General features: G+C 36.8%; 1 protein-coding gene across 2 annotated transcripts in view; it reads left to right on the top strand.

The window, feature by feature from the left end:
- The window catches only part of PAN2 (PAN2-PAN3 deadenylation complex catalytic subunit PAN2), a 588,859-nt gene that overhangs the window by 359,795 nt on the left and 202,931 nt on the right, over window positions 1–26,133 (top strand). For both annotated transcript variants that reach the window (XM_090383685.1, XM_090383686.1), the window contains exons 19-21: window positions 1,623–1,740; window positions 13,684–13,941; window positions 21,441–21,531. In XM_090383685.1, the coding sequence (XP_090239811.1) occupies window positions 1,623–1,740; window positions 13,684–13,941; window positions 21,441–21,531 (467 nt within the window). The remainder of the gene's footprint in view (window positions 1–1,622; window positions 1,741–13,683; window positions 13,942–21,440; window positions 21,532–26,133) is intronic.

Genomic DNA, 26,133 nt, shown 5'->3' with positions numbered 1-26,133 from the left:
TGGGAAACAGCAATCCCAGAGCAACGTATGAACTCTGTGGTACTACACTGACAGTGGTAGAGAATGAAAGGGACTTGGGGGTGGTTGTGCAGGCAGATATGAAGTTCTCTGAGCAGTGCAGACGGGCTGCAAGAGTAGCTCATGGAGTATTGTCAATGATATACAGGAATTTTTCCAGCAGGGATAAGGAGGTGATTATTCCATTGTATAAGGCAATGGTCAGGCCACACCTAGAGTACTGTATACAGGTCTGGAGGCCTCATTTCAAGAAGGATGTAGAGCTGCTGGAACGAGTACAGAGAAGGGCAACAAGATTAGTGAATGGATCAAAGGGGTGCTCTTACGAAGAAAGGCTTAAGTTTTGCAAATTACAGTGTCTGGAGACTAGGCACCAGCGAGGTGATCTGATAGAGGTGTATAAAGCCTTGAATGGTTTAAGCATGCTCAATGCTGATGGGATTCTTCCTCTAGCTCAGAAAAATCACCTGAGAGGGCATAAATTCAAATTGAGGAAAGACAGATGTAGGATAGACGTGCGGAAATTTGCCTTTAGCCAGCGGGTGGTTGGTTGGTGGAACAGACTTCCATCCCTTGTGGTGGAGGTTGATAGCCTAAATAAGTTTAAATCTCAGCTGGACAGGTATTTTGAACGAACAGAGGGGTGAAGTGGAAGTGGGGTTTTTTTTTTTTTTTTTTTGGCTGATGCTGCATATGCTTGCTTTCTTGCATCAAATGCCTCTACTAATGCTAATGCTAAAGTTACCATTGAGCAGGAACAACAGGACCAACATTAAGGTATTAATTGATTTCATGTTTTCATGTTTATCCACAGTTGTGAATAATAATATATAAGTTATTGTAAGGTTTTAGAGTAATACAGAATAGGCAATTTTTCCATTTTATAACGGAATCTTTACAGAAATTTCCATATCATTTAAAAGAGTACTAAAACAGAAACCTTTTTATTATTATTTTTTTCTTCATTAGACTTCAGAATAAACTCCATAGTTGGTTTCAAAACATTGTAATTTTAAAAATAGTGATATTATTAAGTATATGAGTACAGGGTCAATTTATTTACTCATTGGCTTTCATTCAAAGTATAATTGAATTATACTCAGTACCCAATAAATTTTAAAATATGCCCAAAAATTTTTTTTTTTGGAGTTAACTGTCAATTAATTAAGGTCATTCTTGTTAGTAAATCCCTAAATTTAAGAACCTGGAAAGTTTTCAATCACAATTGCATTCATGTCAATCAAAAGGTTTAAAAATCTGTTCATTGTCTTTTTGCTGGATGACATTTACGTTCAACATTACTATGGAACATACCACGATGTATTATTAAACTAAAACCCTTGTGGCCATTAAGTAAGTTCTTTAGATTTAAGACATTTTCTAATATTTCAAAACACAGGAGACAATTAGGTACAGTTTTGTTAAAGTTCTCATGTTTTAATTCATAACAGTCTTTGAGTTACTGAAACTGCTATGAATTTATGATAATTTTGCACAGAACAAAAGTGATTTACAGCCATTAGAATGTAAATATTTCTGTGAAATGTTCTGCTTATTAAGATATAAATCAAATATCCATTACAAAGTCCTTTTTTTGTTTTCAGCCCAGAAAATCATGCAGAAGGAAACATGGTAGCTTCATGGATTCCTTTCATGCTAAAGATAAAATTGCAGGGAGGAACTGTGCAAGTGGAGGAATGTTTGACATTAGTTTGTCAGAAGGTAGTTTTTATATCTGTTAAAACTTTTTCCAATTTTCAAATCTATTATAAATTTAAAAATTAATGTTTCAACTAAAGTTGAATTATAACTGATGTTATAACTCATTGTTTCAATAAATGAAATAAAATTTTAAAGTTTTAATAAATAATAATTAAATAGTAAATATTAATACATTTTAATAACATTTTCTGTATAAAGTTTTATTTTATATCTGAAAAACCATCTGGCCCAAGATTATTGTATAATCATTCGTCAGGTTTTTACAAGGGTACATTTCTTACAAAGCTGCTCATGAACTCTTCTTCAGATGCATGGAGGACAAATATTGGAGCATTTTTTAAACCGTTACTGCACAGAAACTTTGTGTGTGTGTGTGTGTGTGTGTGAGAGAGAGAGAGAGAGAGAGAGAGAGATTCATCCTAAACCTGTTCGTCATACAACAGCAGACAAGTTTAGGATGAATCACACACACATGCATGGTATGAAGTTTTGTTTGCACCAGTAAAATCATTTTACATATGGATCAAAGGTTGTGATGATGTTTTTATAATCTCTAGTGTGAGCTTCATCTTTCACAAGTTAATTTTGTACACAGTACATTACATTTCAAGCACATTAGCATATAATAATAATATATTATTTTATATTATATATAAAAAGCAATAAATAACTTTTACGTGAGCTGAGAGCATTCCTTTTCTGTGCATCTTTTCTGCCCTTGGCAGATAAACTTTTCTGCCAAGGGCAAAAAAAGGAGCCAACATGGAACACAATATGTTTCTCTCTTTAGAATCGACAAGCTGTCAGCCAGAGACAGAAAATGAGCATGACTCGTCGCACCTAAGAGGTTAAAAACCATTTCCTCTGCAACCAAGTTTCCTGCATTCTTAATAATGCACTCATTATCAGAACAGCCTCTTAGTAAGCTATCCACCTTTCTAATGCAAAAACACTTGGAAAGTATTGCAGGGTCTTCCAAGCTGGTTAAGAGACTGCAATCAGGTGACTTACTTGTAGAAACTGTCAACCATTGGCATTCTGAAAAACTCCTACAAATGACAAACTTTGCTAAAATTCCAGTGAAAATAACTCCCCATGCAACCCTAAATACATATAAGGGTGTTATATCTAGTTGGGAACTTTTGAATGTGACAGAGGAAGAAATTAAAGAAGAGCTTCAGGAACAAAACGTAGTTGCTGTCAAAAGAATTATGATTAAAAGGGACAATATACTCACCACACCCACCAGAAATATCATTCTCACCTTTAATAGTCCAAATCTATCCTCATCAGTAAAAGCAGGATATCTACTTTGTCGTATTCGTCCTTACATTCCTAATCCGTTGAGATGCTATAAATTCCAAAAGTATAGCACTCTCAAACGGTATGCAGAGGGAACCCAGCTTGTCCCAACTGTAGATCCTTCGATCACAGTCAAAGTGATTGTTTGGCGAAAGAAATGACCTGTCCCAACTGCAAAGGTACCCATCCTGCTTACTCTAAGACATGTGAGAGGTGGAAAATAGAGAAAAAAAATTGTGAAATACAAAGTTGAAAACAAAGTTAGTTATCAGGAAGCAAGAAAATTAATTGCACCCAGTATACTTAACCGTACCTATGCCAATATTGCAAAAAAATATTAAACAATAGCCACTCAAACTGATGTTATCATTCAATCTAACATCAATCTTCGACTGGGCTTGAGCTGTCCTCTCTCTCAGCAACAGTCCAGCGCCCCAAAGCACTCAGGCCAAGCAAGTAATACGCCTCTTATGATACCAGTAAAATCTCACCCTCCACCAGTGATTGCTACTACTTCAAATAATCCTAGTTCGACTTAAAAAAAGATTATTCAGAACACATCGATGGATGCAGAATACTCATCCAAATAGGAAGATTCAATTCTGGAAATATTTTTAGAAGAAGAAGATATGGACACCTGTCACCCTACCTTTCCAAAGCCAGAACACTATAAGACAGCTACATCAGGTACAACTTCTTCTAAATTCAATTAATGCCTTTTATTTTACAGTGGAATTGTAGAGGCTTTCATAGCAACATTAACAACATTCAGTAGTTAATTAGACGCTAATCTCCATTGGGTTTCTGTCTGCAGGAAACTTATTTAACTCCTGAAATTTCCATTTCCATGAAAAACTACTCAATCTATTGAAGAGATCAGAATACGTCCGATTCTGCTCGTGGTGGTGTAGTTATTTTGATTAACTCAAAGATCCCTGCTGGCAAAATCATTCTCCAAACCCAAATTGAAGCCATTGCTGTGCGTCTGATTACTCATATTGCATTTACCTTAGTCTCACTTTATCTCCCAACAAATTATACCTACTCTTATAATGATCTTGAAGGACTTTTAATACAGCTACCCTCCCCTGTCTGCTTGGTAGTAGATTTCAGTGGCCACCATCCTTCATGGGGATACTCTAAATTAGATAGACAAGGCCGACTAATCGAAACTCTACTAGACAAACAAACAAACAAAACAATTAACACACAGGGTTCGGTGTTAGGTCCACTGTTGTTTTGTATATTTATCAATGATATTGATGAAGGTATATCAGGCTTAATGTCGAAGTTTGCAGATGATACAAAGGTTGGCAGGGTTGTTAATGACAGTAATGGCAGTGTGATACTGCAACAGGATCTGGATAATTTAGGGAGATGGGCTAAGAAGTGGCAACTGAAGTTTAACCTTGACAAATGCAAAGTACTGCATATGGGTAGAAGTAACCCGAGAAAAGTAACAACCGTGTGGTACTACATTTAAGGTGGTAGAAAATGAAAAAGACCTGGGAGTAATTGTGCAGTCAGATATGAAGTTTTCTGAGCAATGCAGACAGGCTACCAGGGCAGGTCATGGGGTTTTGTCAACGATATATAGGAATTTTGCTAGCAGGGAAAAGGAGGTGATTATCCCTCTGTATAAGGCAATGGTCAGGCCATGCCTTGAGTACTGTGTACAGGTCTGGAGGCCTCATTTTAGGAAGGATGTAGATTTGCTTGAGCATGTACAGAGAAGGGCAACAAGATTGGTGAGGGGAATGAAGGGATCCTCTTATCAAGAGAGGCTTAAGTTCTGCAAATTGCAGTGGCTGGAGACTAGGCACTTGCGCAGTGATTTGATTGAGGTGTATAAGGCCTTGAATGGGTTCAGCACGCTGAATTCTGATGGGATCCTTCCACTTGTTCAAATTACGAACCTAAGGGGGCATAAATTCAAATTAAGAAAGGACAGATGTAGAATAGATGTGTGGAAATTTGCCTTTAGCCAGCGGGTGGTTAATTGCTGGAACAAACTTCCATCTGTTGCTGTGGAAGGTGATAGGTTGAATAAAAATGTAAGGAGGAACTGAACAGGCATTTGGAGGGAATGGTGTGGTTTTTTTTTTTTTTTTTTTTTGGCTGATGCTGCATAAGCTCATACACTTGCTTTCTTGCATCACATGCCACTACTACTACTACCTCACCATTCTTAATAGTGGTGTACACACCCATATACAGTTACCTACTGGACAGACGTCTGGAATTGACCTCTCGATTTGTTCCCTGATACTGTTTCCAGTCGTTCAATGGTCCACTCTGAATGATTCCATGGGCAATGACGATTTTCCAATTGTTTGTAACCTGCTCACTACACAACCACTATTAGACCAACCCTGCAGAAAATGGAAATTTTCTAAAGCTAATTGGGCCAAATTTCACTCAGCAATCACTATGGACAAAAAAACTATTCAACTACACCTATAGATAAAGTAACTGATTATATCACATCCCGTCTTTTAGTTGCAGCTAAATACTCAATTCCATTATTAAATCCCCCAACCCAATGGCACTTCAACTACTGGTGGAATGAAGAGTGTACAAAAGCAAAGGAGGAAAAAAAAATAAAGCATTCAATTTATTCTGTCAATCTCCAACCACAGCTCAGCTAATCTAATTAGCTACAGCTACAAGAAGATAAGGGCAAAAGCGCAGTTCATTCAAAGGCAAGCCAAGAAAGATTCTTGGACTCGGTTTGCATGTACTGTCAATAGAAATACCGACTCCAGATTAATATGGAAGAAAATTAGGCAGCTTTCTGGGAAGTTTTCAGTCAACCCTTTCCCAATTCTTTCCTGCAGTGGGCAAGAATCCTCTGCTCCTCTAGATATAGTGAATGCCTTAGGCAAAACCTTTTCCCAAGTCTCAACTGCATCAAACTACACTCCCAATTTCCAAAAAATTAAGACCGCCACTGAACAGAGACCTATCAACTTTGCTCACTATCATTTCCGTATAATCAGCCTCTTCAATATTGTGAACTTTTACAGGCCATCAGAATAACACGAAACAGTGCCGCTGGGGCAGATGGCATATATATTATGTCATGCTGCAGCATCTCGATGACAGAAACTTACAACTGCTGCTAGTCTTCTTTAACCGGATCTTCCTGGAAAATATTTATCCAACCTCTTGGCACCATGCTACAGTTTTGGCCTTTTTGAAACCTGGAAAAGATCCCTCCAGTCGTAATAGTTACAGGCCAATCTCTCTGTCAAGTTGCCTTGGTAAAATTCTTGAAAAAATGATCTACAGTCGACTCACTTGGATCATTGAAATTCAACATCTATTGAGTAATTGTCAACATGGCTTTCACAAAAACAAGTCCTCCTTAGATCTGATGATTAAGGCCGAATCTGAAATTCGCAATGCCTTTGTGAAAAATGAATACTTTGGTATGGCATTCTCAGTGACCTTCATAATCTTGGTCTACGAGGCAACCTGCCTATATTTATCGAGAACTTCCTCCAGAGCTGCTCTTTCCAGGTTCGATACCAAAACTTCTTTTCTTCTACATTCTCATAGGAAGAAGGAATACCACAGGGGTCGGTATTGAGCACAACCCTATTTGCCCTTAGAATTGATTCCATTACAAAAGAACCCCCAAATACTGTGGAGGCCTATCTTTATGCTGACGATCTCTCTATTTCTTGCCATTCTCAGAATATGAGATCTATTGAGCGGCAATTGCAGATATATCCCTCAATAAAGTACAAAAATGGGCCCAATGGATATCATCTTTCCCATCAGAAAACAGTTGCGATCCACTTTTGCAATCAATGTAAATTGCATATAGACCCCGAACTTCGGATATCAAATTCCACCATTCTGAGTGCCAACAATATCAGGTTCTTGGGATTGATCCTTGACAGCAAGTTAAACTTCTTTGAGCACATTAAAGTAATACGTACTACCTGTCTGAAAAAAGCTGAACATGCCAAGAGCTTTATCTGCCCTGTCTTGTGTTGCAGATTGTACAACTTTGCTGCTCTTATATAGAGCACTGATTAGATCCCGTTTGGATTATGGTGCCCCAGTTTATGATTCTGCCCAAAAGAATGTATAACGCTGGATCGATCCTGTACAACACAGTGTGCTGCGGATTGCTCTTAGTGCTTATAGGACATCTCCAACCTATAGTCTATATATTGAAGCCCATGAGCCCCCTCTGTACCTCCACAGAAAAATGTTACTACTTAAATATGCAGTCAAAATACAAAATCGTTCTCCACATCCCATTCAGTCATACCTCTTTAATCCACTATTTCACAATCTCTATAAAAATAAACCACATAAAATACAACCAGCAGGTCTATGGCTCCTTGAAATATCACAAAATTGGAATGTTCCTCTCCACAGTAGGCAGCAAATAAAGAATTATTCTCACCCTCCATGAGCTACTCATTAATCTACACGAAATTTCTTTCCAAACTTCTGCAATCATTTTTATACTGTGCAGGATATTAAAACTTTTCCAAAAACCCTCCACGTTATTTTCATTGCTTTTATTGGTTTCAGAAATTAATCCTTGTAACTCTGGGGACTCGGATAATGAATACTCGGATACCAGGGATCCCCCTGTATAAGCAATTTAAACAATGATGCCTGTGTTAAAAATAAATTTCCTTGTGTGCTACAAGTAGCAGCTACATTGGGCATTGGATTTATTTTATTCTGGTGCACATGCATTTTCCTAGTTCTTAAACTCACTGGCATGACTTTTTTCTTTCCCCTTATAAATATAAATTTAGTCCTGACTTCTGCATTCCGGAAGTCAAGACTGAATTTATGCCTAGATAAATAAGGCAATTTGGAATAGCAGTTTGGAAGGAACCACGACAGCTCCTGACTCAGGTTTTTTGTAGTAATTAGATTATCTTGAAATTAGGGGGACATAAAACTGTTCCTTCAGACCACAGTATGTACTGTTGCCACAGTACCAATTTTTTGAAATAAAAATACTCCCAAATTAGTATTTCAACTTTATATTAAAACTGTTATGGGACTATTTTTGAATTGCATGTATGAGACTCATATTCTGTCTATAACCACAGATTTCTAAATACACCTCTGGCGTTTTTAAGTTAAAACTTTACATTATGACATTTTTAATGGTATTGCATGGTATACTGTAGAAAGTGGTATTTCTGCCCTCTCCTTTACAAAGATGTTTACAACCAAAACCCAGGATTTACAAAGTATTTGAAAACATTAATGAGGTGATGGCATAGTTATAACAGCAAACTGATAGTGAAAATTTTCATTTATTTCATCTAACCTGTATTAAGAATTGTGTACCAAAAAACCTTTGATTAGTTCCAGCATTAGAAGTGAAATGTGATTAGAAGTGTAATATGATGCCAGAAAGCAAGCTTATAGAGCATCAACAAAAAAAAAAAAAAAATCACCCACCCATCCATCCTCTCCAAAAATTTATCCAGTTCTTCCTTGAATTTATTCAAATTACTTATTTCAACAACAACAGTTGGAAGTTTGTTCTGACAGTCAACCACCTGCTGGCTGAAGGCAAACTTCTCCACATCAATCCTTCAACCATCCTTCCTCAATTTGAATTTATACTCTTTCATGTGTATAGTCTCAGCAAGAAGAAGAAGGCGAAGGCCATCAACATTGAGTTTACTCAATCCATTCAAGGTCTTGAACACCTTAATTTCTCCTTGCATGTGCCTAGTCTCTAGGTGCCGCAACTTGCAGAACTGAGTTCTTTCTTGATAAGAGCATACTTTTGTTCCCTTCACCAATTTTGTTGCTCTTCTCTGCACCTGTTCCAACAGATCTACATCCTTCCTAAAATGAGGACTCCAGACCTGTACTCCAGGCTGCAGCACAAACTTGAGGTATTCCAAATGCAGCAGATTTTGGGCATCTCACTTCGTGACCGCATCACTAATGATACCATCCGCACCAGATGCCAACAGCAACCAACCATTGCCGACCAAATCCAGAAGCGAAGGCTTAGATGGTTTGGCCACGTATGTAGAATGAGCACAAACAGAATACCATCCACACTCCTTTGGAGACAACGACCCATCCAATGGAGCATCCAATGGACCACGCCTAGGAAAACGTGGGCCAAGCAAGTGGAAAATGACTTGAAGAGCCGACGTCTCGACCTTAACCAGGCCAGGACTGACGCCATGGATCGTAAAGTATGGAAGAACATCACAGAGCAAGTCCGAAACCCTGCGGCACCTACAGCAGCATACTGGTTGCGTGGCCAACTGCCTCCCCCAGCTGCCAGCTAAGGACCAAGAAGAAGAAGAAGAAGAAGAAGAAGAAGAAGAAGACTTGTGATGCAGCCTAACCATTCTCTTATACAAAGGGATAATTGCTTCCTTATCCCTGCTAGTAAAGTTTCTGTGTATCATTGACAAAACCCCATGAGTTTTCCTAGTATTCTTTCTGCACTGCTCAGAAAACTGATTGCACAATTATCCCCAGGTCTTTTTCATTTTCCACTATGCTGAGTGTAATACCACACAGTTGGTATGATAATCTGGGTTTATTGCTACCCATTATGCAGTACCTTGCATTTGTCAATGTTAACTTTGTAAACTTCAACTGTCATTTCTCAGCCCATCAGCCTAATTTTTCTAACTTTGTTGGAGTAGCTTACCTTGATCACTGTCATTAACCACCATGCCAACCTTTGTATTATCTACAGACTTAAAACATTAAGCCTGATATACCTTCATCACTATCATTAATAAATATTGAAAACAAAAATGGGCTTAGCACTGAACTCTGGGGGACTCCACTAATAATACTCTTTCATGTGTATATATAATTCTTTCAATAACTAATAATATCAGTTCATGAAGAGTAGTGCCCATTGATAACCAATCTGTCTTCTTTCACTCAATCATATGCTTGGCAGTAACTTGCCCTTAATGCCACAATGCTCAAGTTTTTACAGCAGTCTTTTATATGAAACAGTATAAAAAGCCTTCCTGGAATCAAAGTTTATGATATTAAAATTCTTTTTTTGCATCCAGTTCCTTTGTTACTGCATCATTGCTCATCATTGGGAGGCGCCGCTCCCAATCCAGTCAGATTGGGAGCAGCGCCTCCATAGCCAGGTGGGAAGGAGCAGCAGTGCGTAGCACACGCTTCTTGATTAGACCGGGGTTCGAGCCCGTCACCACCAAATACGGAAGATGCGGAAAGGTCAGGGAATGACCACCGCATATCCCAGAGCAATATGGCCTTAGTTGCTAATGCTCCTAAATAACAAACAAACCAGTCAGAATTGTCAAACAGGAGCACACCTTAACAAATTCATGCTGTAACTGCAGTATAATTGCATTCCTGTCTAGATGATCCTGCATTATTTCTTCAACCAGTGACTCCATTATTTTTCCTGGAACAGACATTAAACTAACAGGTCTGTACTTACTAATGTCATCATTTGATCCCCCTTTGTGAATTGTTGATACATTTGCACATCTCCAGTCCATGGGGATCTCCCCTGAATTCAGAGATGCTCTGATAATTATGTCTAATGATAATTGTTTGCTTGCCACTTTTGTTGCCTCCCTTATTATAATTGGATAGATCCCATTCAAAACAGGCACCTTTTTAATGATTAGCTTCAACAATTTCTTTTCCACTTTCCTTTCAATTGTCACAAAATTATTTAGCTTCCTGTTAGTTTGATAAACCTCTGGCATCGCCCTTTCCAAAATAATTTCTCATGTGGAATATAGGTGCAAAATACAGCAGGCCCCCGTTATAACGCGGTTCGCTTTACGCTGATTCGCTATAATGCTGTTTTTATATTATAACCCGTATCTGACTTTAACGCAGTCACAGATCACTATAACACTCTTTTACAGATTGCATTTTTGGCATATTTTGCGAAATCATTTCATTTGATAGAGTCGATGGCTTGAAAATGAATAGCAAAACAGCATTAAAACATTTCCCATGCTGACTTGAGAAATTTTCCCACGCTCAGTGAAATTTTCTCGCACGCTAATTTAATTGCAGTACAGTGACTTGTTACGTAGTTCCGAGATCAACATTTTAAAAAATGATCAAGTGTATTGCTTGTAATATTTGCGTTATATGCATTTATCCGAAGTCTAGTCATAACTCAGTACAGTATTAGACATCGTGCGTAATGGACAGTTTACTTGAACATTGTATCGTAATTAATGCAACCAACACAGTTGCATTTTTGGAAGAGTTAATAATGGCTGATAAGAATGAAAAAGCAACAACATCTGGGCACAGTACGAAGACTATAAATGTAAGAAAAAGACTGCATTTGAAAATTAAATTAGATGTTTTGAAGCAAATCGATTCCCGTCAACGACAAGCAGAAGTGTGCCATAATTTAGGACTTGCAAGTTTAACTGTAAGAACAATTATAAAAAAATAAAGAATTAATTTTAGCAGCGGGAAAGATAGCTGTTCCACTGCAAGCAACTATGGCTAGGCCGGCTATTAGGATTGAAATAGAAAGACGTTAACTGATTTTATCGAAGATAATATCCATTGCAGAATTCAGTTAAGTTAAATATTATTAAAAAAAAAAAAAAAAAAAAAAAAAAAGAGATTAGTCAATATGATGATCTGAAGAAAACTCAACTAATTAAAAAAAAAAAATTTGGAATCATTTAAAACTGGTAAGAGCTGGTTGAATAGATTTAAAATCTAGGGAGAAGCCACAAGTGCAGATCAAGGAGCCGAAACTTTCAAAAAAGAACTTGTTAAAATTATTGAAGAGGGGTATTATGTGTTATACTTCTCAATAAGTTTTTAATATAGATGAAGCAGGAGTTTTGTGGAAATGAATGCCTAAAAGAAGTTTCATATTGAAAGAAGAAAAAAACATGCCAGGTTTCAAAGCGGCGAAGGATCGGGTGACTTTATTGTTGGGTGGTAATTAAACTGCGGGGGATTTAAAATTAATACCCCTTTTAGTTTATTTAGAAGAGGGCCAAAGTTCAATCCAAAATCAACACATTTTTCATGATTAAATTCATCAATTAAATTAAATCAATTAAAATCAATTTAGATCAATTAAATTCATGATTTTAATTGGAATTAAGTTTAATTTTGATACGTAAGTAGTTACCACATAATTATATACGTATGTAATGCAGAATATTTTATATGTAAAAATATTTGAATATTAAATATTTTGACCGACATTTGTGCATCTTTTCACTACCATATATTATTGATTATGAAATATTCTATGGCACCGACCGCAACTTACAAATACATATGTTACCTTATGGGAATGTGGCGCTCGCTTAGCGCGGATTCACTTAGCGCACTGTTTTTCCGGAACGAATTATCAGCATTAAGCGGGGGTCACCTGTATCTATTCAGTTTGACAGCAACCTGAGCAGCAGCATCATTAGCAGTTAAACCATTGACATAAAATGACTTAATGTGCTTCAACTCCTCTCTAATGTTAATATTTGTCTTTATTGCTGTTCTTTGCCAGAGACTTCTTGTAATGTGCCTTAGCTTGTCTAATCTGTTTTGAGATTTGATTACAGACCAATTTATATCTACCATGGGCTTCTTTATCACCTGATAATTTATATGTATCCCACTCATTCACATTTTCCTTCTCTGCCACCAGTCTCATCAGTTCATCTGACATCCATTGATGTCTAAGTCTAACAGTATTTCTTGAACTACTATATGAAAAGTATAGTAGGTTCTTTATTATTTCCCTGAATGGTTTTATTTCAGATTTACTGTTGATTACATCATCAGTTGGTTCCACTGCATAGAATTTAAAAACTCTCTGAGACCACTGTAGTCACCCCTATGAAAGCTTATGCTTTCATAAGGGTGACTGCCCTTTACCCTTGACAATAGTTATGTCTTTAAGTAAATTCCACATCAGTACACTGTTTGCTGCCACCCAGTGTGGTAATTTACCTGTAGATTCTTAATGCATGCAATTCATGCAACTCTTAATGCAATTCAGAATTGCTGCTGATAACCAGATATTAATATTTCAGAAAGTTTGCATAAAATGTAAAAGGAATGATATTAACTTTTAATAATCTATATCTTTTAGTCATTTTGTATGCATAAACAATTAATTAAATTTTACTTTAGTTTATAATTCATGTGTTCATGTTGTCCTATGACACCTCAATTATACCAAGGTTGCATTACTACTGGGAACTAAGATTCCCAATAATCTAACGAAATTGAATTTCTCGAAGTATAGGTTATAGTATTAAGTTACAGTGTAGCTATAGCATTAAAAAAAGGATTTTTATAAAACTCTTATTTTCATGTTAAATAATTACCGTTTACCCTATGAAGCAAAGTACTTGGTATTTGTTATGCTCATTTCATATTCTACCTGAATATATTCAATATTATTATTTAAATAGTTTCTTATCTCTATATCATGATGCCTTCTTACTTATACATTTCAATGTCATTGTCCGATTCTTGTATCTCAGTAATTACATAATGTAATTTGCATGTTTAATTCTTTGCCACCTTGATTCTCAGTCTCACTCATAAAAAAATATAATAATCTGTAGTCAAAGATATCAAATATGATATTTTATGGTGTTGATTTTTTTATTTCTTTCTAAGAACTTCATGAATAAAAAAGTAGAAGATATAGAAAGCCATTTGACAGAAGAGTATGAAGAAAGAGAGGAAGATACATCGGAACAAGTTCTATATGAATTGACAGCTGTTGTATCTGTAATTATAGATACTCAAGAAGCTGGACGGGATAACATAGTAAGCTGTATTAAAGTTGGTCCTGAGTATCATGCACGTCTTCAGGGAAGTCCCACCAGCCAGTGGTATCTTTTCAATGATTTCAGCATTATTCCCATTATTCCAGTAAGTTATGATATAGTTCATTATATAATAAAAGTCAGCAAAAGAGACCTTATAAGGCTTTTATGTCTATTTTAATTATGCTATTGGACAAAAACAACACTATTCTAAACAGAACTTTGCTATGGGCTAATTTATTTTCACTAATTAAACAAAGTTTACATTCTGTTACATTTCAGGAGCAGATTATTGAATTCTATTTTCTGTGATTAATAGAAGTGAAAGGTAAATAACTAATTAAATTTAATAAATAAATAACTAAATTAATATTATTAATAACTAAACTGATAAATAAATAAGTAAATAACTAACTTTTAACATTAATAATTAAATGTTTAATGTTTAATTAAATTAATTAATATATGAAGTAATTTCTGTATAGTATGGTAAGGGTTTTTACTATATCTATAAGAGTTTTTACTATCTCTAATCGTACTACACAGAAATGAACTAAAAACAAAAATATAATTGTAAATACAATATATTTGTATTTACACAGTTAGTAACATACAAAGACTGTGAGACTATAAAATTAAATTAAAACCAGAATAAAATGGGCTGCAACTTTCAGTACCCCAGGATATCATAGGCAACTTTAAGATGAAGAGCAGTGCAATAATAAATGGGAAAAGTAAATAAAACTGTACTAATGCATGATGAGATATAACCAGGCAGATTTGTTACATGGTAAAATCAATGATAAAACAAACCAGTTATCAGTTCTTAAGGGTTCTAAATGGTGTATGATTTTTCCCTATAGGCAATAATGACTTAAACTTAAATTAGCTGATTGGTTGTGAAATAGGGTAAAATGTTATTGTTTGCAATTCTGCCCAGGCATGGTAGGAGGGATTATATGATGAAAGTCTTATGAATTGTGACAGAGTCAAATTTATTATCAATTATAACTACTTAGATTTTACAAACATAATGTTTTAACTTAATAGATATAACCACTTAGATTTTACAAACATAATGTTTTAACTTAATACATATAACCACTTAGATTTTACAAACATAATGTTATAACTTAATATATATAACTTAAACTTGATAGGAGATATGATATTCATATGACTTAACTTGGTAGGAGATAAAACTCGATAGTGAAATTCAATTTCAATACAATTAAAAATATAACACTAAACTCATATCTAAAATACTGCATTGGGATATGTTTAGTGTTAAAATTTTTACTTGTATTGAAATTGAATCAAAATCATGCCTCAGACCAGAGCAGCAAAGCAAAAGGCCCAAGGTGGTTCTGTGGCTCATGGGAGAACTGAGAGGGGTGGTTGTCATCTGAATCATAGTCTTTTGAAATGTACTGTTTGCTTGATGTTTGCAGAGCTATCAGGAATGGACATGATATTGCCAAGGGGAATGTCTTTTTGTATGCTCATTATAAGGAATGGGACATGATATTGCCAAGGAGAATTTTTTGTGTGCTCATTATAACTCAGCGTTGTTATGGGCCTTTATGGGAGTTTGAAGAACAGGATAGATGCCCTCGAAGGATTTAAATTGAGGGCCCATCAAGCTCTCAGCTCCGAACATCAATGCCAGAGCTTGCACTTGAACAACAGGCAACACAGTGGCAATCCCGAAGGCAGAATGCACTGGTTCCACTGGAACTAGTTGTTGTCAGGGAAGCGGGGAATATATTGTGCAAAAAGCACAGGTAAAACAGGATCAGGGTATGTCTACACAGGGCAAAGGATGATGACGTTGTAGAGCAGATATCATCTTTTAAGGGCACAAAAGGTGATATTGTTGTACACTTTAGCGCCAATGATATTAAGAGAAGGAGAACGGAGAAATTACTTAACAAGTACAGGTCAACATCAAAAAAAAAGCCGCGAGTTAGGGTTGAATTTGAAAGTGTCTGCAATTCTGCCCAGGCACGATAGGAGGAAGTATATGAAGAGAATTCTGTCAATCAATTCGGCCCTGTTGAGATTGTGCAAGGCATGTGGGGTAGAATTTTTCTTAGCGTGGTCTGTGCTTGTTCACAGGAGAGAATGCATCTACATGAATGGTATATACTTAAATAGAAAGGGTGCAAGAATATTTGCTGATGCTATTGAGGCAGTGTTAGGTGGGTTGGAAAACTGCTAGCTTGGAACGGAGGATACAGAGACTAATAGATTTAACAGTAGCCACTGGCAGAGGTGAAAGTGATTCTTGCGCTGCTTCTATTCGAATGAGCAGCAGCCTGGAACACAAGTTGCGGAGGATTTCAGAGACTGCTGGGAGTCATCGCGGAACAAGTAAATACATGATCTGTGTTAGGGTAGCTAAGAATAAGAACAAGTGCATAAATACTTGTGTGTACACCAATGCTTGAAGTTTGTTAAATAAATTTGATAAATTTGAGGTGTTGGTTAAAACATCAAAGGCAGATATTGTTGGTATATCAGAGATGTGGTGTCACACAGATATAAAGAATGCAGAATTGGAATTTGGGGAGTAAAATGTGTACAAATAGGATAGGAAGGGAGGAGGGGTTATGCTATTAGTTAAGAAACACATGAAATCTAAGGAAGTGCAGCCAGTTGACATGGAGTGCAGTGTCGAGTCAGTTTGGTGTGACATAAGCATTGGGAGATCAAAATTGAGAGTAGGAGTGTGTTATAGGCCTAATGACTCTGAAGAGTATAATAAGGAACTGTACAGGGAAATAGAGTGAGCCAGTAAATCAGAGAGTCTTATAATGGGGGATTTTAATTTCCCAGATATTGACTGGAATTTGTGGTTTGGTCACTCACACGCTAACAAGGCTTTTGTGGATTTATTGGATGATTGTTTTCTACATCAGCATGTTCGGGAGGCAACTAGAGGGAGTAATTCTCTTGATCTGATTATCAGTAGTGATTCTTCATGCATTAAAAATCTGTAGATAAAGGAACCACCACTAGGTGGCAGTGATCACAGTGTGCTGAAGTGGGATTTACTCAATGAGGTAATTGCCATCAGGGGTAAAGGTAAAGGGAAGGGTTTTTGCTTTCATAAAAGTAACTACGGTGGTCTGAGACAGTATCTAAATTCTATACCGTGGGACCAACTGATGATGTTACCAACAGCAAATTCAAAATGGGAAGAATTCAAAGAATTTACCTTGGAAGCTACTAGGCTGTACATACCAACTAAGAAATATTGTTCAAGGTTTAGGCCTAAATGGATGTCAGATGAACTAATGAGACATGTGGCAGAGAAGAAAAATGCATACGGTACATATAAATTAAAATGTGACACACAAGCCTATGGTAGATATAATCTGGTCTTTAATCAAACCACAAAGGATGTTAGGCAGGCAGAGGTAGATTACGAGAAATCTTTGGCAAAGGATGCAAAGAAAAACAGCAAAGAGTTCTTTACTTATGTAAACTCAATGGTTCAACTGTTGATAATCCTGCTCAGGTAGCTAACAAACTGAATGAGTATTTTGCACTAACATTTATACATGAGGAGTTATTCAGGGAGGGCAATGCCAGATGTGAGCTAAATGATTTTGTAATAACTGAGAGCAAAGCGGAGCAGAAATTGTTGAAAATAAACATAAGACAGGCACCCATCTTATGCTTAACCTGGGGCTTATATTTAAGGGGCAGCAAAGAAAGTAGGCAAACCCTTAGCCAAAATTATGCGAGCTTCTTTGGGGGAGGTACCCATGGACTGGAGATGTGCAAATGTGACCTCAATTCTCAAAGGAGGATCAAAGGTTGACACAAGTAGTTACAGGCCTGTTAGTTTAACTTCCTGTTCCTGGAAAATTAATGTTAAAGAAGCACAGGAGGTTCATCTAGAAGACAAGACTTCAGTTATAGTTCGGACACAGCACGCGTTTGTTAAGGGGAAGTCTTGTCTAACAATTTTGATTGTGTTCTATGATGTAGCCACAAAGGAACTGGATGCAAAGAATAATTTCTTGTCCTATACTTGGATCTTAGGAAAGCTTTTGATACTGTTGCACATGGAAGACTGCTGTGGAAATTAGAGAAGTGTGGCATTAAGGGCAATTTGCTGCTTTCGATAAAGGGATGGTCGAGTGGAAGAAGACAGAGGGTGGTAATCAATGGACACTGCTCTTCATGGTTTAATGTTATTAGTGGAGTGCCCCAGGGTTCAGTGTTGGGTCCATGGTTGTTTTCTGTATTTATTAATGATATTGATGAAGGTATATCAGGCTTAATGTCTAAGAGGATACAAAGGTTGGCAGGGTTGTTGATGACAGTACACTACTGCAACAGAATCTGGAAAAGCTGAGCAGATGGGCTGAGAGGTGGCAACTGAAGTTTAACATTGACAAATGTAAAGTACTACATATGGGAAGCAGTAACCCCAGAGTAATGTATCAACTGTGCGGTACTACACTGACAGTGGTAGAGAATGAAAAAGACCTGGGAATAATTGTACAGGCAGATATGAAATTTTCTGAGCAATGCAGACGGTCTGCAAGAGTAGCTCATGTTGTCTTGTCAGTGATATACAAGAATTTTTCTAGCAGAGATAAGGAGGTGATTATCTCCTTGTCTGGCCACACCTTGAGTACTGTGTACAGGTCTGGAAGCCTCATTTTAGGAAGGGTGTAAAGCTGCTGGAATGAGTGCAGAGAAGGGCAACAAGATTAGTGAATGGAACAAAGGGTTGCTCTTACAAAGAAAGGCTTAGGTTTTGCAAATTACAGTGTCTGTAGTCTAGGCACCTGTGAGGTGATCTGATTGAGGTGTATAAGGCCTTGAATGGTTTGGGCAAGCTCAAAGCTGATGGGATTTTTCCTCTTGCCCAGGCTAATTGCTTGAGGAGGCATAAATTCAAATTGAGGAAAGACAGTTGTAGAATAGATGTGCGGAAATTTGCCTTTAGCCAGAAGGTGGTTGATTGCTGGAACAAACTTCCATCTGTCTTTGTAGAAGTTGACAGCTTAAATAAATTCAAGGTGAAACCAGACAAACATATGGAGCAAATGGATGGGTGAAATGGGAAGGGTTATTTTTTGGCTGATGCTGTATAAGCTTGCTTTCTTGCATCTTATGCTAATGCTAATTACCTCTGGGCCTTTGGGCAGTGTCCAAAGGTTTCTATATTCAAAGAAAAAAGATAAGGCATCCATTTCAAAAAGGGAACTATCATGGATCAATCTATTTATTAAGACTCTATTAACTGGAGAGGAAATGTTCTGTTGGTTACAAGCTCATTATTGGAAGTATTCAAAGGATTTTTGCTCAAAGCCACAAAAGAAAGCTGGCAAGAGAGGTTAATCAGCTTAAGATGTTCACTGTTGGAACCCAACTTGTATCAAAATGAACCACAAGTATTAAGTATGTTACCACTTATGCCTTAACGCAAATATGTGTACATAGAGTTTATTTTATCTAGTTTAGTATTTTTCATGAGAAGAAAAATAAAATTTTTTGAAGGTTTTGCTTGCTGAATTTTAATTCTTTAGTTTGCAAGAAGTGCCCAGAGAAATCAGTGCTTTGTTTTGATTGCTTTGCAGATTATCATAAAGAGTTGCAGTGAAGTATAAGGTAAAGTTGATTATGTAATATAATGGATATAAACTATAATACTGTCTTGCAATAACTTTGGTGATTTTATTCAAAACATTTGTGTGCTTGTTGTTTTGCCAAAGAAACTTAGCAACTGCAATGCATCAGTGTTGTGTTTGTAAATTTGCATTGTATTCTATGGTCTCTTTGCCTATTTTTCCAGATGAAAAATCTGAGTTTCTGCAAGGTAAAAACCGTGCAACAAGCATCTATAGTATTAAAAAAAATAAAACCCACTAAAAGCAAACCACCTTGCTGGGATTTGAGTCCAGGACTTTATCACACAGAGTTGAAAGACAAAAGCTATAACTAATCATTATTTTACTGAATGCATGTTATTGAACATGGATTCAGCAAAGTTAATTTTATTTGCTGGTGACAAATATGCAACACTTTAGTTGGGAAAAGGCACTTGATTCAAAAAAATACTAAAGAATGATATTGAATTAAAATCTAGAAAAAATATTGGTAACCACCTTGCTGGGATTTGAGTCCAGGACTTTATCACACAGAGTGGAAAGACAAAAGCTATAACTAATCATTATTTTACTGAATGCATGTTATTGAACATGGATTCAGCAAAGTTAATTTTATTTGCTGGTGACACAAATATGCAACACTTTAGTTGGGAAAAGGCACTTGATTCAAAAAAATACTAAAGAATAATATTGAATTAAAATCTAGAAAAAATATTGGTAGTTATAAATTAAAGGCACATTGAAACAACTCTTGCAAATATAAATAACAGCGAACATGTTAATTGACCAAAATAAAAGCATGGAACAGTTATAGATCATTTTGAGACACTGATATATATGCGTATTATAAGTATATATGAGGTATGATCAAAACGTTTGTGGACTGATATTTGGGAGTGATAAAATTTACCAGCTGTTTTGATGGATTGTTAGTCATCTGCTAGCTGTATACACCAGTTTCAGTGCTTCTACAACTTTTGGAAGCATTCCTGATAGATTTCTTTTGGGATTGCTGATAGTTTCTGTGTCACATTGTGAATCATTTCCTGGGTTTTTCTAAATCTATGACCTTAAAGCCCTTGTTCTGGAGGCATTTAGCTTCAGTGGGGGGATAATCACAGGAAGCTAAATCTGGTGAGCATGATGGATGGGGATTTTGGTGATGGTATGCTTTGCAAGAAACTCTTTAATGGAAAGTGCAGAGTCATTATGCAATTGCCATTTCCCTGAAGTCCACTTTTCTGACTGTTTTCTTTGAACCATAGAACTATTTTGCAGCATTCCTGGTTCACTGTTTGACACTGGGATAAATGTCGGGACAAATTCATTGTGAAATAAAACTTTGCAGAAACATGTGACATTTCCACATCTTATGTTAAAATTGCTTGATTCTATAAGAAATACCAGTTTCACTAGCAACTTCATGTTTAGTTGCTAGTGAAATGCTAGTCACTTCCAAATCATATCACAAACATGCATGATTGAATCACTGATTTTTGAAGTTGAAGGGCAGCCTGAGTGAGGATCAACTTTGATGGACAAGCAGCCGTCATTAGACTTTTCAAACCACTGAAAAATATTCGAATGACAAATAGCATCTTCTCTGAAAGCAGTTTTTAATATTTCATGGTTTTCCCTAATTTAAAACACATAAAATGCTTCTACTCAGTGCATGCAAATTCATCATTGACTGCAGATAAACAGATGATTCATGCATTACTGTGTCTAAATGAGTCATCAAACAGGTTATGAAAGGGTTTGAGCCCGTCACCACCAAATACGGAGGATGCGGAAATGTCAGGGAATAACCACCGCATATCCCGGAGCAATATGGCCTTAGTTGCTAATGCTCCTAAAAACCAAATGACTAACAATAACAAACAAACTGATCCTAGTCAGAGTAAAAATTGAGATTAAGAATTTGTAAGAAATAATCTCAACTTCCTTTAATATTATGCCATTTTATTTTTAGCAAGAAGCTGTATTCCTTAATCTTGATTGGAAGCTCCCTTGTGTTTTGTATTATACTAGAACTGATGTGAATTCTAGGCATGCCTTTGAAGGTAAGAATACACACGTGCACACATTATTTAAGTATAATGATAATTTGCTATGGATGATTGTTAAGTAATTAAATGTGATTTATGTACAAAGTCACATGTCCTTCCCCTCAGGTTGTCATGTGCATTCAATATGCTCTGGAGCAAGATGTAATGGGCATCCACCAGACAATATGCTCTGTGCATATTGTTTGGTGGATGCCCATGATATGTATGTGTGGGTTTTTTTGTGTACACCTTGGATTCACTAGGATATTTTTACTAAAATATAACTTTTTCATTTAGTCTTACAACCTATATACTCTGCCAAACTGTATATATATATTTACATATATCAATTTTAAAGAATAGTAGTAGTACCAGAGAAATAAAAACTAAAAATATATAGTGAGAGGACAGAACTGTCCTCTCACTATATATTTTGGTTATGCAGGCAGATATGAAGTTTTCTGAGCAATGCAGACAGGCTGCCAGGGCAGGTCATGGGGTTTTGTCAATGATATATAGGAATTTTGCTAGCAGGGAAAAGGAGGTGATTATCCCTCTGTATAAGGCAATGGTCAGGCCACGCCTTGAGTACTGCGTACAGGTCTGGAGGCCTCATTTTAGGAAGGATGAAGATTTACTTGAGCGTGTACAGAGAAGGGCAACAAGATTGGTGAGGGGAATGAAGGGATCCTCTTATCTAGAGAGGCTTAAGTTCTGCAACATCAGCCATTCTCAATCCACTCATCATCAGCCATTTTCAATCCACTGCAGGATGAAGGCCTCTCCAGCAACTTTCCAGTTCCTTCTGTTTTGAGCACTGGCCATCCATTTACTACTCAAAAACTCAAAATTTCATCTATCCACCTCCGCCTTTGTCTTCCAGGTTTTCTTCTAGCTCCTCTTGGGTACCATTCTGTTATTTTCTTAGTCCATCTGTCATCATGTCTTCGAGCTATGTGTCCTGCCCAAGACCATTTTAGTTCTTTAGTTTTGATAAGAATGTCCTTTACTTGAGTTTGCTGCCTAATCCATGTGTTTCTCTTCTTATCTAACAGTCTGATTCCCAATATAATTCGTTCCATTCTTCGCTGTGTAGTTCTTAGCTTCTCTTCCATTCTTTTGGTGAGTGCCCAAGTTTCACTTCCATAAGTCATGGTGGGGAGTATACATTGATTCATTATTTTACGTTTCAGACAAACTGGGATATTGCTCTTCAGTATGTGACTATATTTCCTGAATGCTATCCATCCAAAATTTATTCTTCTCTTGACTTCCAGCCATTTATCATTATTACAGCTAATAACTTGTCCCAGATAAGTATATGACTCCACCTTTTCAATTACTGCTCCTTCAATCATTATTTCCCTTTCCGTGGCATACTTGTTCATCATTACTTTTGTTTTAGCCATATTCATCTTTAGTCCAAAATCCTTACTAACTGTGCATAACTGATTAAGATTTTCCTGTAATTCTTTGGGATCGTGGCTTATGACCACAATGTCATCTGCAAATCGTAAATGGTTTAGGTACTCTCCGTTCACATTGACTCCTTTCTGCGACCAGTCTAATCTTCTGAAAGCTTCCTCAAGGGCAGCAGTAAACAGCTTCGGAGATATTGTGTCTCCTTGTCGAACTCCTTTCTCGATTTTAAATTTGCTACTGTCTTTGTCTAGTCTAATAAAGGATGTAGCACTCTCATATATTTTCTTCAAAATCATAATATATGGAGTATCTATGCCTTGTCTTTCCAGTGCCCGAAACATTGCCTTATGCTGTATGGAGTCAAATGCCTTTTCATAATCCACAAATGCCAGGCATAATGGTGTTTTATATTCATTCGCTTTCTCCATTAGCTGTGATATTACGTGAAGGTGATCCATAGTTGAGAATCCTGTCCTAAAGCCAGCTTGCTCTTTTGGTTGATTCTCATCAAGTATTCTTTCTAATCTGTTAGTAATGACCCTTGTGAACAACTTGTAGATATGGGATAACAAGCTAATTGGTCTATAATTTCCAATTTCTGATTTATCTCCTTTCTTATGCAGCAAAACTATGATTGCATTATTCCACTGCTTAGGCATCACACCTTTTCTAATGCACTTTGTGAAGAGCCTTGCCAGTTTTTGTGTTATGTCTCTTCCTCCCAATTTTAACAACTCTACAGTAACTTCATCTTCCCCCGGGGCTTTCCGATTCTTCATTTTCTTCAATGCATGTTCTACCTCATCAGGAAGAATATCGGGTATGTCGTATGTGTTGCTACTTTGCAATCCATCTTCCCCACTGCTGGTATCATTCCCTCGCTCCTTGTATAATTCTCTATAGTAGTCTTCTGCTATTTGAATTATGCCTTCTCTGCTGTTTATAAGTACACCATCGCTATTCTTCAGTTTCAGTATCATTTGTCTTTCTGTATTACTGCTCATGGCTGCTGATTTAAATCCTTTGTTTTCCCTTAATACTTGTTCTACTTTTCTTGTGTTAAATCTTCTTATGTCCTCTCTGAGTCTCTTTCTAATGGCTTTGCATAACTCAGTATACTCAATTTTCTCCCTGTCAGTGTTTTTCTTGCTCTTCATTTGTCGTCTTTGGTTCTTCATGACAAGTGTTTCTTGACTAATTTTTTCTTCTTTGGATTTCTGTTTCCCTATAGGTTTCTTGGGCTTTATCACTTTCAGAAAGTTGTAATATTCCTCGTAGATATCTTGGTCCTGAGCAGTTTGCAGAAGCTCAAACTTGTTCTTAAGTTCCAGTACATACTGCTTTTTCTCCTCCTCTGTTATTTCAAAGACCTTTGTATTATTTACTCGAGTCAGTTTTTTTCTTTCCTTTCCTACATCTATATCAAGTGTACATCTTACAATTCTGTGATCACTTCCAACATTTACCTTATTCAAGACGGTAACATCATTCACAATATATCTTCTGTTAGTGAGGATGAAGTCGATTTCATTAGTTGTTAATCCATTTGGACTCTTCCATGTCCACTTTCTATTCGCCCTTTTCTTGAAAAAAAGTGTTCATTACTGACAGTCCTTGAGATTCTGCAAATTCCACAAGTCTTTCACCTCTTTTATTTCTTTCACCAATTCCAAAATTTCCTATAGTTCCTCTTTCTGCGCTGTTTTACCTTTTTCCAACCTTAGCATTGAAGTCCCCCATAATAATAGTGTAGTGGGTTTTCTGCTCATCTAGAAGACTCTCAATTTCAGTGTACATTTCTTCAACCTCTTCATCATCATGGCTTGATGTTGGTGCATAAATCATTATAATCTTTAGCTTATATCTCTTAGAAATCTTGAATATTAGTCTTGACACCCTTGGTGATGCACTTTTGAATTCCAAAATGTTGTTTTTTATATCTTTATGGACCAGAAAGCCAACTCCACCTTCACTCCTTTCACTATTTCCATTGGTGTACAGCAGATTTCCACTTGATAAACTTATAAGTGATTCATTTCTTCTTCTTGTTTCAGCCAAACCGATGATATTCCAATTCACATTTTCTAATTCCTTTTCCAGCTCTAATATCCTGTCTTCACCGATGAGTGATCGTACGTTATAACAGGCCAAGTTCAATTTCCGTGCATGGCAGCCTGGTCGTACCCAGAGATTCTTAGCACCCTCTGCTTCCACTCTGATCCTCTCGCTGCCGTAAGAGGGAGAGGGAAAGCTGCTGGGGACTGAGGGCCATTTGTATTGTTGTGCTCTCATTGCTGGAGGGTTTGGTCTTTTCCTCTTCACGCTGACCAGGCGTCTTGAAGAGAACCACTCTACATGTTCGTTGCCACCTAAGTGACGTAACAGGGCTTACCATCGAGAAGGTGTGCATGAGTGGATTTTAGGGAGGCAGGCCAACCGGACTTCTCCTAAATCTTCTGTAGTAGAGAGATATTGGATCCATCAGTGTTTTAGGCTGAGTGTCTGATAACACACAGGATACCTGTTCCCCTCTAAGCCCCTTAGAGGGGAAAGATGATGATGAAGTTCTGCAAATTGCAATGGCTGGAGACTAGGCACCTGCGTGGTGATCTGATTGAGGTGTATAAGGCCTTGAATGGGTTGAGCACGCTGAATTCTGATGGGATCCTTCCACTTGTTCAGATTACGAACCTAAGGGGGCATAAATTCAAATTAAGAAAAGACAGATGTAGATTAGATGTGCGGAAATTTGCCTTTAGCCAGCGGGTGGTTAATTGCTGGAACAAACTTCCATCTGTCGTTGTGGAAGTTGATAGGGTGAATAAATTTAAGGAGGAACTGGACAGGCATTTGGAGGGAATGGTGTGATTTTTTTTTTTTTTTTTTTTTTGGCTGATGCTGCATAAGCTCATACATTTGCTTACTTGCATCACATGCCACTACTACTACTACTACTACTAACTGTGAAATATAAATAAAAATAAATTAAGAATCTAAAAGAATAACAAAAGTGAAGAATAATTTAGAACCAAAAAGGGTAAAAATTAAAACGACTGAAGAGACTAGCTGTAAAATAGTAAATATATGACATAATTCAACAGAAAACCACATCAGAAGCTTTGATGTCAGTTGTCTTCAGTATCTTATTATTATTATTATTAGTAGTAGTACTGGCAAATGATGCAAGGAAGCAAG

Source organism: Mastigoproctus giganteus, chromosome 10 (assembly GCF_048544385.1).
Source record: "Mastigoproctus giganteus isolate SK-2022 chromosome 10, ASM4854438v1, whole genome shotgun sequence".
Taxonomy (NCBI): domain Eukaryota; kingdom Metazoa; phylum Arthropoda; class Arachnida; order Uropygi; family Thelyphonidae; genus Mastigoproctus; species Mastigoproctus giganteus.
The sequence above is the reverse complement of the archived record's forward strand: the minus strand, read 5'-3'. Positions and strand labels throughout refer to the sequence as shown.